A 17,990-nucleotide genomic window follows, 5' to 3' on the forward strand; every position below is an offset into this window, starting at 1 on the left:
TTCTATTTTTATTTTAAATATGTGATGTTTTCAATGAATAATTTGACCATATTTTAAATTAAAAATTAAAAACCTCACAAAGGGTGTCTGCTAGAATGTTGCAGGCAGTTTCCTTATTTCTAGGACTTCTGATTTGCATTCCATGTTTTCATTTACACAACAACTTCCTACCTTGTGCCGAATGATCTGCTGCTGAATTTTGGCAGTCTGAGTGCCAAGAGGTTCTGAGTTAGCAAGTTTTTTCTCTGTGGCAGATAAGAAGTCAGAAATAGGCTCAGCTGTCTCATGGAATTGTTTGGCCAGAACCAGGATATCTTCTAGTTGTTTTTGCCTACACAAATATATAGAACAAGCTACTCAGGCAGAAAGTCACATTAAGACTTGTAATAGTAATATTCGGTAAAAGATTAGTCTTTACCAGGAGTAGTTCAAATATTAATAGTAAACAAGTACATTTATGTGTCATTTTGCTACTCTAAAGGCTTTCACAAACAGTACTCCTGTCATAACCTTTTAAGATGAGCAGAATAATTATCTCCACTAATACGAAAGAGAAAATAGACTCTGAAATCTTAAAAAAAGATTTGTTCAACTCACTGAGTAGCAAGGTAGAATGAGGATTAGAATAAGATCTTCTAAAATCAGTGCTATTTCCTCCTTACAGTACACTGACACATATCAAAATGGACTATAGCATGTGCCTCATCTGAACATGTAATCAAAACAGTTTAAAGGGGTCAGAAAAATGTTCCATCTTCATTTCTCTATCACTGATATCTTCACTTGCAAGTGAAGATAGTATTTGAAGAACAAAGGCAGACTATGACCTAGAACCCCTTGCCACCCCCAAAACTCCAATCAGATTTCTAGCAATTTCAACCCCAGAGCATTACTTTGAACCCAGATTTAAAGCAAAACAAATAAACAAACAAAGGAAATCCACCTCAGAATAGCTGAATTTGCCAACACAAATGTCAACCCAAAGAGCTGTAGATTTTAAAACTCACTTGGAATATTACCTCTTATTTAAATAGCATTTATAACTAAGCTTGTTATTTCAAGTACTCATGATTAAAAACTACAAAGTACAAAGAGGAGAGGAAGCCTGGATGTAAAAAACAAAGAAAAGAGAGAAAAATTGAAAACCACAAAACTGTAGTAGCTCTCAGATTATAATGAAAGGTCATAATGATGACTTTGAATCATTAAGAACAGACCAAACGATATGTCATTTGAAAAGGCTCATGAATATATGGTATACTTTAGCTCAGCAAAACTTTACTGAATACCTACTTTGTGCTAGGCCCTACGCTGGTTACCTTTGATAAACTTATTTTAATAAATGATTTAAACAAAAAGATTTGGCATTTTAATTTCTGGAAATTCAATTACATTTCAATGTAAACATGTATTTCTATGTGCTACCATTTTAAAAAATTAATTTATTGAAGTATATCACTCATACATAAACATATATAAACAATAAGTATATCATAGTAGTTGTATACTTACAAAACATACATACATAACATCATACAGGACTCTCATAACTCACCCTACCACCAATAATTTGCACTGTTGTTAAAACTTTTTAACTAGGGAAACGGACTTTGGCCCAGTGGATAGGGCGTCCGTCTACCATACGGGAGGTCTGCGGTTCAAACCCCGGGCCTCCTTGACCCGTGTGGAGCTGGCCATGCGCAGTGCTGATGCGCGCAAGGAGTGCCGTGCTACGCAAGGGTGTCCCCCGCGTAGGGGAGCCCCACGCGCAAGGAGTGCACCCGTGAGGAGAGCCGCCCAGCGTGAAAGGAAAGAGCAGCCTGCCCAGGAATGGTGCCGCCCACACTTCCCGTGCCGCTGAAGACAACAGAAGCGGACAAAGAAACAAGACGCAGCAAATAGACACCAAGAACAGACAACCAGGGGAGGGGGAGGGGAAATTAAATAAATAAATAAATCTTAAAAAAACAAAAAACAAAAAAACAAAAAACTTTTTAACTAATGATTAAAGAGCATTGTCAAAATATTACTACTAACCAAAGTATTTTTCCCCAACACTATTATAATTATCTTTATATCATTTATATATGAACATACATAAACAGTTAAGTGTATAGTGAAAGTTGTGAACTTACAAAGCAAACATGCATAACATCACACAGGGGTCCCATACATCAACCCTCCATCAACATCTTGCATTGTCTTGAGATGTTTGTTACAAGTTATGAAAGAATATTGTCAAAATCTTACTATTAATCATAGTCCTCATCTTACATTTGGTGTGATTTTCCTCAACGCACCCTACTATCATTTTTTAAATATATTTTTTTAATGACAGAACTTGCAAACTTATAAAACAATCATGTACATGTGTAGAATTCCCAAACATCACCCCTCCATCAACACACCACACTGTGGTGGAACATTTGCTACAGATAAGATAATATCTGATTGTTACCATGTCCATAATGTACATTTGGCTCACATTTTTCATACTGCCTCATTATCCACACAGTACATCTTTTGCATAGATGCAAGAATATTATATTATTACTGCTAACCACAGTCCATAGGTCACTGCAGCTGTATTTTTCCCATGCTTCTCCACATTTCCAACACCCTGCAGTTGTGATGTACATTTGCTCTAGCTCACAAAGGACACTCTTGCATCTGTACCATCAACCACAATTCTTATGCACCTTTTGGTTTACTGTGCTATTCAGTTCCTATATTCTCTAGCATTCTGTCAACTGGTATTTACATACCTCGACTACCATTTTCAGCCACATCCCTATTTATAAACTAGCTGTTATTCACTATGTGTTACCATCCACTCTATACATTTCCACATTTTTACAGTAAAGTCAATTAAAACTTCTACATTAAATATTAAACATCAGTAGTCCATCTCAGTCCTCCTCATCTCCTTTAAGAATCCACCACCCACCACCCTTGAAGATCTTTTCCTACAATTTCTTCTAGAAGTTTTATGGTTCTTGATTTTATTTTTAGGTTTCTGATACATTTTGAGTTAATTTTTGGATAAGGTATGAGATAGGGGTCCTCTTTCCTTCTTTTGGCTATGGATATCCAATTCTTTCAGCACCATTTGTTGAATGGACTGTTCTGCTCTAGCTCTGTGGGTTTGACAGGCTAGACAAAAATCACTTGAACATACATGTGAGGGTCTGCCTCCGAATCATAAATTTGGTTCCATTGGTTTATGTGTTTGTCTTTATACCAGTCCATGCTGTTTTTACCACTAAGGCTAGGTAATATGATTTAAAGTCTACAGATGAGGGTTTGCTTTTCCTTTTTATGATGTTTCTGGCTATTCAGGACACCCTTACCCTTCCAAATAAACTTGATGATTGTGTTTTCAAATTTTTTTTTTTAATGCTGGTGGAATTTTTATTGGGATTGTATTGAATCTGTATATCAATTTGAGTAGAACTGACATCTTAATGATATTTAGTCTTCTAATCCAAGAGCATAGAACGTTCTTTGAGCTACTTAGGCCTTTTTAAAATTTCTTTTAACACCGAGTTGCAGTTTTCTGAATACAAGTGCTTTACATTGTTGGTTATGTTTATTCCTCTTTCAGTTTTATCTGTCATATTTTATTTTCACACTCTTTTGACACTTTTAGTTACTTTCATTGATACAACCTTCATTTCTGGACTTTCTTCCAGGCCTCTGTCTTGTCTTTTCTTTTCAGGTTCTAGCATACCCTGTAATATTTCCTGAAAATCTGGTCTCTTGCTTAGAAATTCTCTCAGTTTCTATTTATTTGTGAATATTCTAATCTCACCCTCATTTTTGAAAGAAAGTCCTGATAGATATAGGATTCTTGGCTGGAAGTTTTTCTCTTGTGTATCTTAAATATATCAGACCACTGCCTTCTTGCCTCCATGGTTTCTGGTGAGAAATCAGCACTTAATCTTATTGGGTATCCCTTATATGTTATGTATTATTTTTCTCTTGCTGTTTTCAGAATTCTCTCATTATTGGTATCTGACGTTCTGATGAGTATGTGTCTCAGAGTTGTTCTATTCAAATTTTTCAGATGGGAGTACGTTGTGCTTTTTGGACGTGGATATCTATGTCCTTCAATAGGGTTTGGAAATTATCTCTTCAAATATTCCTTCTGCCCCTTTTCCCTTCTCTTCTCCTTCTGGGACATCCTTGACATGTATGTTTGCAGGCCTTTCGCTGTTATTTACTTCGAAAACCTTGTTCAATTTTTTCCATTCTTTTCTTCATCTTTTCTTTTGTATGTTCATTTTCAGAGGCCATTTCTTTAGCTCACCAATCCTTTCTTCTGCCTCCTCAAATCTGCTATTATGTGCTTCCAAAGTATTTTTAATTTCATTTATTGTACCTTTCATTCCCATAAGATCTACTATTTTTCTATGTATGCTTTCAAATTCTTCTTTGTGCTCATCCAGTGTCTTTTTCTTTTTTTTAAGATTTATTTATTTATTTCTCTCTGCTTCCCCCTCCACTCCAGCTGTTTGCTCTGTGTCCTTTCGCTGTGTGTTCTTCTGTGACTGCTTCTATCCTTATCAGTGGCACCGGGAATCTGTGTTTCTTTTTGTTGCATCATCTTGTTGTGTCAGCTCTCCTCGTGTGCGGCGCCATTCTTGGGCAGGCTGCACTTTCTTTCGCACTGGGCGGCTCTCCTTATGGGGTGCACTCCTTGTGCGAGGGACTCCTCTACACAGGGGACACCCCTGTGTGGCAGGGCACTCCTTGCGCACATCAGTACTGTGCATGGGCCAGCTCCACACGGGTCAAGGAGGCCCAGGGTTTGAACTGCGGACCTCCCATGTGGTAGGCAGACGCCCTAACCACTGGGCCAAGTCTGCTTTCCTCCGGTGTCTTAATATCCTTAATCTCTTTAGCGATCTCATTGAATTTATTAAGGAGATTTGTTTGAACATCTATGATTAATTGTCTCAACTCCTTTATGTCATCTGGAGGCTTATCTTGTTCCTTTAACTGGGCCATAGCTTCCTGTTTCTTGGTATGGATTGGTATAATTTTTTGTTGGTGTCTTGGCATCTGGATTAGTAGAGTATTTATTCTGGGTGCAGTTTTTTTCTTTAGTTTAGAGCTTCCTGCCCTTTCTCCCTTGCTGGTTGTGCAGCTTCAGCCTCCACAGCTTACAGTACCAACTATATCCTCAGCTCCTACTACACCATCAGCAAGGGAAAAAAGGCAAGAAAGCCCTAAAGAAAGAAACTGTTCCCAAATAAACATACGTAGTAAGCCAGAGGCCAAGACACCAACAAAAAATTATAAACCGTACCAAGAAACAGGAAGATATGGCCCAGTCAAAGGGAAAAGATAAGCCTCCAGATGACACAATGGAGGTGAGACAATTAATCATAGATGTTCAAATAAATCTTCTAAATAAATTCACTGAGATGGCTAAAGAAGTTAAAGATATTAAGATGACACTGGGTGAGCACAAGGAGAATTTGAAAGCATACAAAGAAAAATAGCAAATCTTATGGGAATTAAAGGCACAGAAATGAAATAAAAAATACACTGGAGACATATAACAGCAGATTTGAAGAGGCAGAAGAAAGGATAAGTGAACTCAAAGACATGGCCTCCAAAGTGAACATTACAAAAGAACAGACAAAGGAAAGAATGGGAAAGATTGAACAGGATCTCAGGGAACTAAATGATGGCAAGGGACACGCAAACATACATGCCATGGATGTCCCAGAAGAAGAGAAGAGAAAAGGGGCAGAAGGAATATCTGAAGAAATAATGGTAGAAAATATCTCAACCCTAAAAAAGGACATAGATATCCATGTCCAATAAGCACAACGTACTCCTATCTGAATAAATCCAAATAGACCTTCTCCAAGACACATACTAAATCACAATGCCAAATATAAAGACAAAGAGAATTCTTACAGCAGCAAGAGAAAACTGATGCATCATGTAAATGGAATACCCAATAAGATTAACTGCTGATTTCTCATTAGAAAACATGGAGAATAGCAGTGCTATTATATATTTAAGATACTGTAAGAGAAAAACTGCCCACCAAGAATCTTATAAAAGACAAGATTGTCTTTCACATATGAGGGCCAGTTTAGAATATTCACAGATAAACAGAAACTGAGAGAGTTCATAATCAAGAGTCCAGCTTTCCAGGAAATATTAAAGGGAGTGCTAGAGCCTGGAAAGAAAAAACAAAGGAGAGTCTATAATTGAAGATTATATATCAAAAAAAAGGAACTGAAAGTATAAAAAGACTGGTGACGTGTGATGAGCTGACCCACACGCAGTGCTGATGCATGCAAAGAGTGCCATGCCACGCAGGCACTCCCCGTGTAGGGGAGCCCCATGCGCAAGGAGTGCGCCCCATAAGGAACGTTGCCCAGTGCGAAAAAAGTGCAGCTTGCCCAGGAACGGTGCTGCACACACAGAGAGCTGACACAGCAAGACGATGCAACAAAACGAGAGAACAGATTCTGGGTGCTGCTGACACAAGTGGACACAGAAGAACACACAGCGAATGGACACAGAGAGCAGACAACTGGGGGGGGGGGGGAGAAATTTTTTTAAAATCTTAAAAAATAAATAAAAATAAAAAGAGTGGTGAAAATAAAATATAACAGATAAAACCCAAACGTCAAAATGGTTTAAGAACTACTTTTATATTAAGAAAAATGAATGTCGATCTCCCCAAGCAAAAGACACACACTGGTGGAAAGGATAAGAAAATATGAACCATCTATTTGCTGTCTACAAGAAACTCACCTTGAACACAAGGATACCAACAGACTGAAAGTAAAAGGCTAGAAAAAGTTATTCCATGCATGCAGTAACCACCCCCTCCAAAAAAAAGCTGGAATAGCTACACTAATATCAGATGAAGTAGATTTTAAAAACAAAACTGTTATTAGAGACAAAGAAGGACATTATATATTGATAAAAGGGACAATTCATCAGGGAGAAGTAACAATTGTAAATGTATATGCACCTAACCAGGATGCTCCAAATTAGAATGAGGCAAACACTGGCAAAACTGAAGAGAGAGGGAAGTGGCTCTAGCTCAATCAGTTGGGCTCCCGTCTGCCATGTGGGAGGCCCTGGGTTCGCATCCGAGGGCCTCCTTGTGAAGGCAAGCTGCCCCGCATGCTGCAGAGAGCTGATGGCCCACGACCACAACACAGAGAGCTGACGCAGCAAAATGATGCAACAAAGGCAGACAAGCAGACACAGAAAAAATGCAAATGGACACAAAGAACAGACAGCAAAACAAGCCACAAGGGGTGGGGAATAAATACACACACACATACATACATACATAAATCTTAAAAAAGCAAAAAATTAAAAAACTGAAGGGAGAAATACAATAATAGCTGGAGAATTGGACAGAACATCTGGGGGATCAATAAAGAAATAGCTTGAATAATACGGTAAATGGACTAAACTTAATAGACATATATAGAACACTGTACTGCAAAACAGAAGAATATATATTCTTATCAAGTGCTCATGGATCTTTCTCCAGGATAGACAATATGTTGGGTCACAAAGCAGATGTCAATAAATTCAACAGGACTGAAATTATACAAAGCACTTTCTCTGTTCATAATAAAATAAAGTTGGAAATCAACAACAGGCAGAAAATTCACAAATACATGGAGATTAAAGAAGATACTCAATCAGTGGGTAAGGGAAGAAATTGGGAGAAAAATCAATAAATATCTAGAGACAAATGAAACGAGAACACAACATATCAGAACCTATGGGATGCAGCAATGCTGGGGTGGAAATTATAGCCTTCAATGCTTACATTGAAAAAGAAGAAACAGCTAAAATCAATGACCTAACTACACAGCTGGAGGAACTAGGAAAAGAACACTAAACTATTCCTAAAGTAAGCAGAAGGAATGAAATAACAAAGACTGGAGCAGAAATAAAAGAAATAGAGAACAAAAAAACAATAAAGAATTAAGAAAACCAAAGATTGGTTCTTTCAGAAGATTAACAAAATTGACAGACCATTAGCTAGGCTGACAGAGAAAAAGAGAAGATGCAAATAAATAAAATAAAAAATGAAAATGGGAACATTAGTACTGACCCATAGAAATGAAAGACATCATAAGAGGACACTATGAACAACTCTATGCCAACAAACTAGACAATGTAAATAAAATGGAAAAATTCCTAGGAACGTATAAACAACCTATACTGACCCTAGAAGAAAGAGAAGACCTCAGCAAATCAATCATAAGTAAAGACACCGAAACAGTAATCAAACAACTCCCCAAAATGAAAAGCCCAAGACCCAATGATCATCCTTTCTTGATAAAAAATACTATGAAAGATAGGAATTCAGGAAGTGAATGTGGCTCAAGCGACTGGGCTCCCATCTACCACATGGGAGGTCCAGGGTTCAATTTTTGGGGTCTCCTGGTGAAGGCAAGCTGGCTCATGGAGCAAGCTGATCCAAGGGGAGAGTTGGTGCAGCCAAATGATGCAACAAGAGACACAGGAGAGACAATAAGAGATGCAACAGACCAGGAAGCTGAGGTAGTGCAAGAGATTAAGCACCTCTCCCCCACTCTGGAAGATCCCAGGATCAGCTCCTGGTGCTGTTTAAAGAGAAGATAGCAGACGTAGAAAAACACACAGCGAATGGACACAGAGAGCAGACAACAGTGGGGTAGGGGAATAAATAAATACATCTTTAGAAAAAAATTTTAAAAAGCTAGGAATTAAAGAAAACTTTCTTAACATGATAAGGGGATATATGAAAAACCCACAGCTAACATGGCACTCAATTGCATTCAATGGTGAAAGACTGAAAGTTTTCCTACTGAGACTGGGAACAAGACAAGGATGCCCACTGTAACCACTATACAGTACTAGAGAGTCTAGCTAGAGCAATCAGGCAAGAAAGAGAAATAAAAGGTAACCAAATTGGAAAGGAAAAGCAAAACTTTCACTATTCACAGATTGTATGATCCTATAGCTAGAAAGTCCTGAAAAATCTACAACAAAGCTGCTACAGCTAATAAACTATTTTAGCAGAATGGCAGGATACAAGATTAGTATGCAAAAATCAGTAGTGTTTCTATATACTATCAATATGCAATCTAAGGAAGAAGCCAGGAAAAAAAATTCCATTTATAATAGGGACTAAAAGAATCAAATATTTAGGAATAAACTTAACCAAGGACATAAAGCCCTCGTATTCAGAAAACTACAATGCGTTGTTAAAAGAAATTTTAAAAAGACCTAAATAAATGGAAGAACATCCCATGCTCTTTGACTGGAAGACTAAACTTTGTTAAGATGTCAATTCTACCCAAATAGATATACAGATTCAATGCAATTGAGATAAAAATTCCACAAGCATTTTTTAAAGGAATGGAAATAATCAAATTTATTTTGAAGGGTAGGGGGCTCTGAATAGCCAGATACATCTTAAAAAGGAAGAGTGAAGTTGGAGGACTCTCACTTCTGGACTTCATATCATATTATCTAGCTACCATGGGAAAAACAGCATAGTATTAGCATAAATGTGGACATGTATACAGATGGAACCAAACTGATGGTTCAGAAAACAGACCCGCACATCTATGGTCAAGTGATTTTTGACAAGGCTGTCAAACCCACCTAGTTGGAGCAGAACAGTTTATTCAACAAATGGGGCTGAGAGAACTAGATATCCATATCCAAAAGAAAGAAAGAAAGAGGACATCTATCTCACACCTTATATAAAAATTAACTCAAAATGGATCAAAGACCTAAACATAAAAGCTAGAATCATAAAGCTCCTAGAAGAAAATGTAGGGAAACATCTTCAAGATCTGGTGGTAGGTGGTGGATTCTTAAACCTTACACCAAAAGCACGAGCAATTAAAGAAAACATGGATAAATGAGACCTTCTCAAACTTCAACACTTTTGTGATTTGAAGGACTTCATCAAGAAGGTGAAAAGGTAGCCAACTCAATGGGAGAAAATATGTGGGAACCACATATCTGATAAGGGTTTGATTTCCATGCTATACAAAGAAATGCTAACTCAACAATGAAAGAGCAAGCAACCCAATTTAAAAATGGGCAAAAGACTTAAATAGACATTTCTCCAAAGAGGAAATACAAATGGTCAAAAAGCACATGAAAAAATGTTCAATATCACTAGCTATTAAGGAAATGCAAATCAAAATGACAATGAGATATCTCACATTGCATAGAAAGGCCACTGTTAAAAAAACAGAAAACGATTAGTGTTGAAGAGGATATGGAGAAAAAGGAACACTCCCCTTCACTGGTGATGGGAATGTAAAATGGTGGTCTCTGTGGAAGACAGTTTGGTGGTTCTTCAGGAAGCTAAATATACAACTGCCATATCATCCATCAATTCTTCTACTTGGAATATATCCAGAAGAACTGACAACTGGGGTGAACAGATATTTGCACACCAATGTTCACAGGGGTATTATTCACAATTGCCAAAAGATGGAAACAACTCAAGTGTCCAACTGATGAATGGATAAACAAAATGTGTTATATATATATGATGGAATCCTATGCTGCTATAAGAAGAGATGAAAGTGGGACACATTTAATAACACAGATGAACCGTGAAGACGTTACGCTAAGTGAAATAAGCCAGACACAGAAGGACAAATATTGCATGGTCTCACTAACATAAACTAAATATGAAGAATAAAAGCATGGAGTTAAAACCTACGGTATGTGTTATTAGGAGATGAGAGGTGGGCTGAGTAGAGGTACTGATGCTTAATATATGTAGAAGTTTTAATTAACTTGATCATAAAAGTGTGGAAATGGATAGAGTTGACGGTAACATATCATAGTGAGTAGAACTAAGGCAGTTTTGGTTTATAAATGGGATTGCAACTGAAAAGGGTAGTTTAGGGATGAAAACGTTAACTGAAAGAAAGCTAGAGAATAATCAAAAGACTGAATAACACAGTGTACTTAGAGGTGAATGAGAATTGTGGTTAATAGTACAAATACAAGAATGTCCTATGAACTAGAATAAATGTACATCACTATTGCAAGGTGGTAAGAATGTGGAGAAGCATGGGAAAAATACAATTAATGTAACCTATAGACTATAGTTAACAGCATACTGTAATATCCTTGCATCAATGCCAAAGATGTACAGTGTTAATAATAGGTGGGTATGGAAAAAATACACCAAATATATACTACAGATCATAGTCAGTGGTTATAGTCTGATGATGATATCTGATAATTTGTAGATGTTCCTCAACAATGTATTATGTTGGTGGAAGGTGCTGAATGGGAATTCCACACGAGTGCATGATTGTTTTGTAAGTCTGTAAACATCTCTAATAAAAATATATTAAAATATATATACAGGCCCAGAAACTGTGTTAGGCTGGGAGAATGAAAGCAGGAATGGTTGAAGGAAAGTCACAATAGGAAAAAAAATCATGACTTTAAAAAGCTTATGGACAAAGTGAAATGTATGTAAAATAATGACCATAATACAAGGTACAGGAAGCAGACCTGGCCCACTGGTTAGGGTATCCGCCTACCACATGGGAGGTCCGCGGTTCAAACCCCGGGCCTCCTTGACCAGTGTGGAGCTGGCCCATGTGCAGTGCTGATGCGTGCAAGGAGTGCCGTGCCACGCAGGGGTGTCCCCCGAGTAGGGGAGTCCCACGTACAATGAGTGCGCCCCATAAGGAGAGAAGCCCAGTGCGAAAGAAAGTGCAGCCTGCCTAAGAATGGCACCGTACACCCGGAAAGCTGACACAGCAAGATGACGCAACAAAAAGAAACACAGATTCCCATGCCGCTGACAACAACAGAAGCAGATAAAGAACACGCAGCAAACAGACACAGAGAATAGACAACTGGGGTAGGGTGGGGGAAGGGGAGAGAAATAAATAAATAAATCTTTAAAAAAAAAATAGTAGAGGGCTTTAATGCTGAGTTAAAGAGTTTAGATTTTATTGTATAGGCAAAAGGAAGCCGCTGAATTGAGTAAGGAAAGATATGATCAGAGGGTACTTCAAAAAGGTCCTCCCACAACAGAAGGATGGGGAGGCAGGGGATGGAAAGAGGAGGAGGTCTGAGGGTTAGTGAGAAAAGTCTAGTAGCAGAGTAATTAGACAGGAGGCTACCTCGATTGTCTAAGGGAGAGCTCATAAGTTACAAACTGAGGTAGGAGAGAGGGAATCAAAGAAATGGATGCAGAGGAAAGAACGCAAAAGAAAAAGATAGGATTTAGCATCCTGACTAGATATGGGGTACAAAGGAGGGGGAAAATAAGAGTAAAAGATGGGACTGAAGTTTTCAGCCTAGGTAACTGGAAGGCTGATGGTACCATAATGGAAATGGATACAGAGAAGAAAAAAGCATGTAGATTCTTCCATTTTTGTATCTCTCACTAATATGGATGGGCAAACCATACTTCAATAAATGTTTATCAAATAATTACAACTTATATAAGCAATAAGCAAGTCATGGGCCGATGGAAGTAAAGAGTCTGAAGAAGGAATTATTTAAAGATTGCCATTGGCTATGTAGAAAACTTAATAGTATAATAATAAACGATCAACTCCTGTACGTTCATTGATTTCTGACTAGCTGGTATTTATTTTTTTAAAACTGGGGACAGTATAAAGCACAAGTAAAGACATTTATGTGGCATATTAAGCTCAAGTGATATTAGGGAAATGTCTAGCTATAGAAAGTGAAAGTACTTCCTTGGAAAGGGCTGCCTCTGTTTTGGTAATTTGTTGAAGAAAGTTAATGCATTGCTTAAATGTCCCTATATTTAAGAGAATTGTAGATTAGCTCTGAGTTGGAAAAACATTTAATGCAGATATTAGGATAAATGAATAGAAAAGAATTGTAAAAAATTTTCATTCCAAGTACCAAAAGCATTATTTATAAATATGAAGGGAAAAAATCTGCTTCAAAATTCAAAAAATAATTTGGCTGGCTGGTAAGAGTCTGCATCTGTCATTTGGAATAGTGAATACACTGCAGCAGAACAATACCAGAGAGCAATGAGTCTTCTAGTACTCAGATATGTATGGAGTAGCTGAAGCTTATTTCCCGGCAGCAAGTAGTCTGGCTATGAGGATCTTAAGGAAAAATGTATCCTTCCTTAAGATAAAAGTCATTAAACACCTTCCAAAGCACTGTATAGATTCTCCCAGAAGCTTTTAGAGTGTCTCAATGATAGTAAGTCAAAAAAACATGACAAAACAAACCTTCTCTGACCCATTCCTCAAAACCTCTTTGGTCTTACCTGGCTGCTGCCTTGCTAAGTAGTTCAGTCCATCTACTTCCAAGACTCTCCAACTGTCCAGTGATTTTCTCTCTATCAGCCAGCTCAGCTGACTGGGCTATTCTACCCCCTTCTGCTTGAAGCATGTCTACTGTGGCCTTTCGATCGTCTAGGAGCCGCTGGAGCAACTATAGTATTCATGTTTATAGGGAATGAAAAAGTGATAGCACAGGGTCATTTATTTTTGTCTAAAACAAGGGGAAAAAACTAATTCTACCAAATTCTAAACTGAATTGGATTATTTTTTTTTTTCATCCTTGAGGCAAAAACACAAGATAAAGCATAGTTTCTACTGCCCACATAAACTTTTCACCCAAGTTTTAAAATGGAGCAGTGACTGTCACCAGGTAACTAACAGGTAACTTCCCTTGAACCAAGAAAAAAATACACTGACACAGATATTAAACAAACAAAAAATATAGACAGGACCTTATGTATGGCAAACAACATTATTTAGAATATTACTGATCCTGAAAAACCAAAGCCTCTTAATTTATGTAGAGCTGTGAACAAAACATCAAAATAGGATACATGAACAAATAAAATTGTTCAGTTCAGTATATGCCACAGTAAACTTGTAGATTAAAGTAAAATGGTGAGAATCAGTTTACAACTTTTTGTTCAGGATCACACCAAGTATGATAGGATTCTACTAAAACTCCTGAATATGCTCCTTAAACTATAAGCAAATGTGTTGTCTGCCACTCCCTAAGGCTGTTATACTTCACTGTCCCAACATTCGCACTTACCTTCTGTTCTTGAATCTGTGCTTTTACCACTTTATACTCAGCAGATGGAGGTTTCTGATTGGCTATGAGCTCCTCAGTGTCTGCCAACCAGCTGAGCAATGGCTCCAAGGCATCCTGAAACTTCCCACAATGCAAGAGAGCCTCCTGTAGTTGCGCAATTCTTTGTGCAACCTGTATCACAGACATTAGGATCATTATGAGAAAGGAGAGAGAAGTTTTAAAATTATTACTGACCCCTTTTAGTAACTACAGATTACAACTGCTAAATTTGTATTTGCTTTCAGGTTTCAGTGAAACCTTAGATTTGTATGTTTTTCTTTTCTATCCCTTTTGTTCCCAACATCACATTACAAACCCCCAGCCCCAACTGACCTTTTTATTCAGGGTATTCCATCGAGCATTGATCTCTTCCATGTCATTTTCCAAACCCTGCACGTCACAGTTTTTTCCTGCACTCTGAATCAATCCCTGACCGAGCCCATTCACTTGCTGCAATTTCATCTGAAGGGGATCCACTTGTTCTTTCTGAAATGTCTAGATAATAGCAAGCCAAAGAAGATTTTATCTAAAGGCTATTAAACTCTCTATGCCACACAGTGGCTGGTTATTCTCAGGAGGTTTATGATTCAACTAAGGAGGGCCAGGAATAAAAAGGAGAAAACAAGCCATTTGCCCAGGGAGGTATCAAGAATAACATCTGGTTTCACATTTCATTACAACTTATTATGGACATGTAATTACAGAGAGTTATAGCATTACTTAGGTCTTTAAACCAATAACTTCAGGGCTTAAAAAAAAAATCTGTCTGCTTAATTTTTAATGAAAAAAGCTATAGAGAACAGAGATGCATCGCCCTCAAAATATTATAAAAGATGTTTATTAATCCTAAGGGAAGAATGATACCAAATGACTAGTATTTAAGATTAAAAATACTCTGGGAAATAGTTGTAACTAATCTGTGATATATGCAATACTCTCCTCTGACTAGGACTAATAATTCAATTAGTCATGACATATTAATGGTGTGAAAAACAACCTCATAGCTTAATCCTCCTGTGGCCATTTAACTTCATTCTGTACCAGGACCACAGATCATATACAGTCAGTAATCTATATATTTTATTTTTTTTAAACTTTAGAAAGCCTATAATCTTGAAATAGTATTCCTCTGGTTACAAAGGGAAGTGGACCAATTATATTGAGAAATGTCCTTAACAACTTCAGACATGTGTTTTGAGTAGATGTGCATGCGTGCCTGTATAAAATACTGTAAAAAAATGACAGTGTATATCCATGTCCACCACTTAATAGGCATTCTAAAACAATGTGAACAAATGTAACAAGCAATCTTCATACTTCTCTCCATTATATTTAAACCTCATTATTACTTAGACATTCCTAAAAGGAAACAAGAAAGATTAGGAGAACGGTACTTTTGCTATGTGAAGGATATTAAGGAAAAGAACAAAATAAATATCTGCCCCAAAGATCAGATTTCTCTCAATTATCAGAGCATAAACTCAACTCTATTCTATTAGCCTGGATTTATTTCCACTTTTTTCTCCTCCCATAAAAAGTTCCTTCAGTTTCAGAGAGTGGTGAGTCATTTAAGGACAGAGGATGACAAAAATGGAAAAGGACAAAAATAAATGTAAAAGAAAATGATAAAGTTTGGTTATGGATAGTTGTGGCCATATAAGTTAAGACCACGGATCACACAAGGATTAAGGAAACTGATTCTAGAAAGTATGGCCTATGACTGGATAACTGAGTCAAAAGGGAAAGAAAGCTCCAGAGAACACTGAAAAAGTAAAGTTTCAAAAGTAATTTTAGTGCAATTCATTTTGTACTATATAATTTGATTATGCCATGTTTTGTTAGGCAACAACACTACCAGGAAGTTAAATCAGAAATGGCTTTTTTCTCAACAACATGGTTCCCAGAAAAAAACAAGTGTTATAATTCCATTTTCTAACTTTAAAGAGGTTTCACTGAAGAAAAAAAAACAAACAAGAGAGGGGGGAAAAACATGTTTTAAATTGCTCTGATACAATAAAATGGTGGTGGTGAGATTAAAAAGGCAAAGAAGGCAGAAAACCAAAGGTATGGAAGGAAGATATCAAGTCTACACCAAAGGGTCACCTTTTATCCAATAATCAAAGCCTGCCTTACACTTTGACATTTAAATCTTTCTATGCTGTCCAATACAGTAACCACTAGCCTTGACATGTGGCTTTAAATATAAATTAATTAAAATAAAAAAATTAAAATTCAGTTCCTCTCTCACATTAATCATATTTCATGTGGTCAAAAGCCACATGTGGCTAGACTAGTGCCTACTGTATTGGACAGCACAGCATCTCCCATCTTTACAGGAAGTTCTATTGAACAACACTGTACATGCAGAAAAGTAAAGTATATTTAAATAGCTTAATAATCTCTTTCACATAATAGAGCAAACTTTTTTTTAAAAGTAGATTTGTTTTGTTTATGAACATTCCCTATAAGCGTTTAGGGATTCCTTCGTTTCCCACTTCCACTCTATGGATTAAGTTTGACAGAAACAATGGGTATTTGTCTCATCATTTTTCAGAAGTTATATAAAAAAACAACTCTTTAAAATAAAAAAAAGGACCTCTAAATAAATTTTATTTTGAACACAACTGAACAGACTTCAAAGAAAATACATTTGAAAACACTTGCTCCATCCTCCAAAGTCCCAAATAAAGTTATTTTGCATAGCCAATGCTTTAAAGTAGGAACATTAAAACTTCTATTCCTTGATACTGCAATGATGGACGTTATGACATTACACATCTGTCAAAGCCTATAAAACTGTGCAGCACAGTGTAAATCCTAATGTAAACCACAGATTTTGTTTAGCAGCAATGCTTCAGTATTGGTTCATCAACTGTAACAAATGTACCACACTGATATAAGATGTTAAAAATAGGGGAGGGAGTAGATGTGGTCAAGGGGTTGAGTGGGAGGTCCTGGATTCCGTTCTAGTGCCTCCCGAGAAGACAAAACAAGCAACAAGCAAAACAAACAAAAAAATCAACTCAGGGAGGCCTATGTGGGTCAGTGGTTGAGTGCTGGCTTCTCATCTATGAGGTCCTGGGTTCAATCCCCAGCCTCAGTACCTTAAAAAAAAAAAAAAGTAGGGGAAACTGTGTGCGTGTATGCGGTTATATGGGATGGGATTCCCTATACTTTCAGTGTAATTTTTCTATAACTCTATAACTTCTCTAAAAATAAAGTCTATTAGTACAAAAAAAACCACACCTTATATTCCTCAGTATTTCATACACTCAGTCAAACAGGACTAAACCATGTTTTTAATGAATCAGTAATGGCAGAAATTTCTCAGATCAGTACACTAGTAAATATTATTGCAAGATTGTAAGATTCAATGGGGACATGAAGAACACTCTGATTATCTTTGGTGAGGTGACAATTCTCCCAGGTTTCATCCTGATTGATCCATTCTGTGTGTCCACTGCTCTCTTTCCTTTTCACATCTTTTTCAAAATGTGTTTTGGGGGACAGAAGGGGAGGGAAATTGGACCTGAACTTTCTTCTCATCCTATACTCTTTTCCTAGGCAATTCTATACATCCCAATAGCTTTAAGTATTAACAATGATACATGCTTATGACTCTCAAATTTATACCTCTCTTCTGAGTTTCATATCTACATATCTAACTGCTTTCCTAATATCACCATACAAATGAATCACAGGCATCTCAAACCTAACAGTTTCCAAACAGTATAGTATCTCCTACTTTCCCCTCCACAAAAATCTGTTCTTCCCTAAACCAACAATTTACTACTATCTACCACATCCACTCAGCTGTACAAACTAGAATTTAAAAGATATATTTGATTACTCCCTCTCTCTCA

The 17,990-nt window shown here is 37.0% G+C and overlaps 1 protein-coding gene across 3 annotated transcripts in view; it reads right to left on the reverse strand.

Annotated features, from left to right (window-relative positions):
- Nucleotides 1-17,990, reverse strand: part of MACF1 (microtubule actin crosslinking factor 1) — a 385,648-nt gene that overhangs the window by 56,657 nt on the left and 311,001 nt on the right. For all 3 annotated transcript variants that reach the window (XM_058303848.2, XM_058303845.2, XM_058303843.2), the window contains 4 exons: nucleotides 14,461-14,622; nucleotides 14,089-14,259; nucleotides 13,301-13,467; nucleotides 172-331 (listed from right to left, as the gene is read on the reverse strand). In XM_058303848.2, coding sequence (XP_058159831.1) covers nucleotides 172-331; nucleotides 13,301-13,467; nucleotides 14,089-14,259; nucleotides 14,461-14,622 — 660 coding nt within the window. The remainder of the gene's footprint in view (nucleotides 1-171; nucleotides 332-13,300; nucleotides 13,468-14,088; nucleotides 14,260-14,460; nucleotides 14,623-17,990) is intronic.

The sequence above is a fragment of the Dasypus novemcinctus genome, chromosome 9 (genome assembly GCF_030445035.2).
Source record: "Dasypus novemcinctus isolate mDasNov1 chromosome 9, mDasNov1.1.hap2, whole genome shotgun sequence".
In the NCBI taxonomy this organism is placed as follows: Eukaryota; Metazoa; Chordata; class Mammalia; order Cingulata; family Dasypodidae; genus Dasypus; species Dasypus novemcinctus.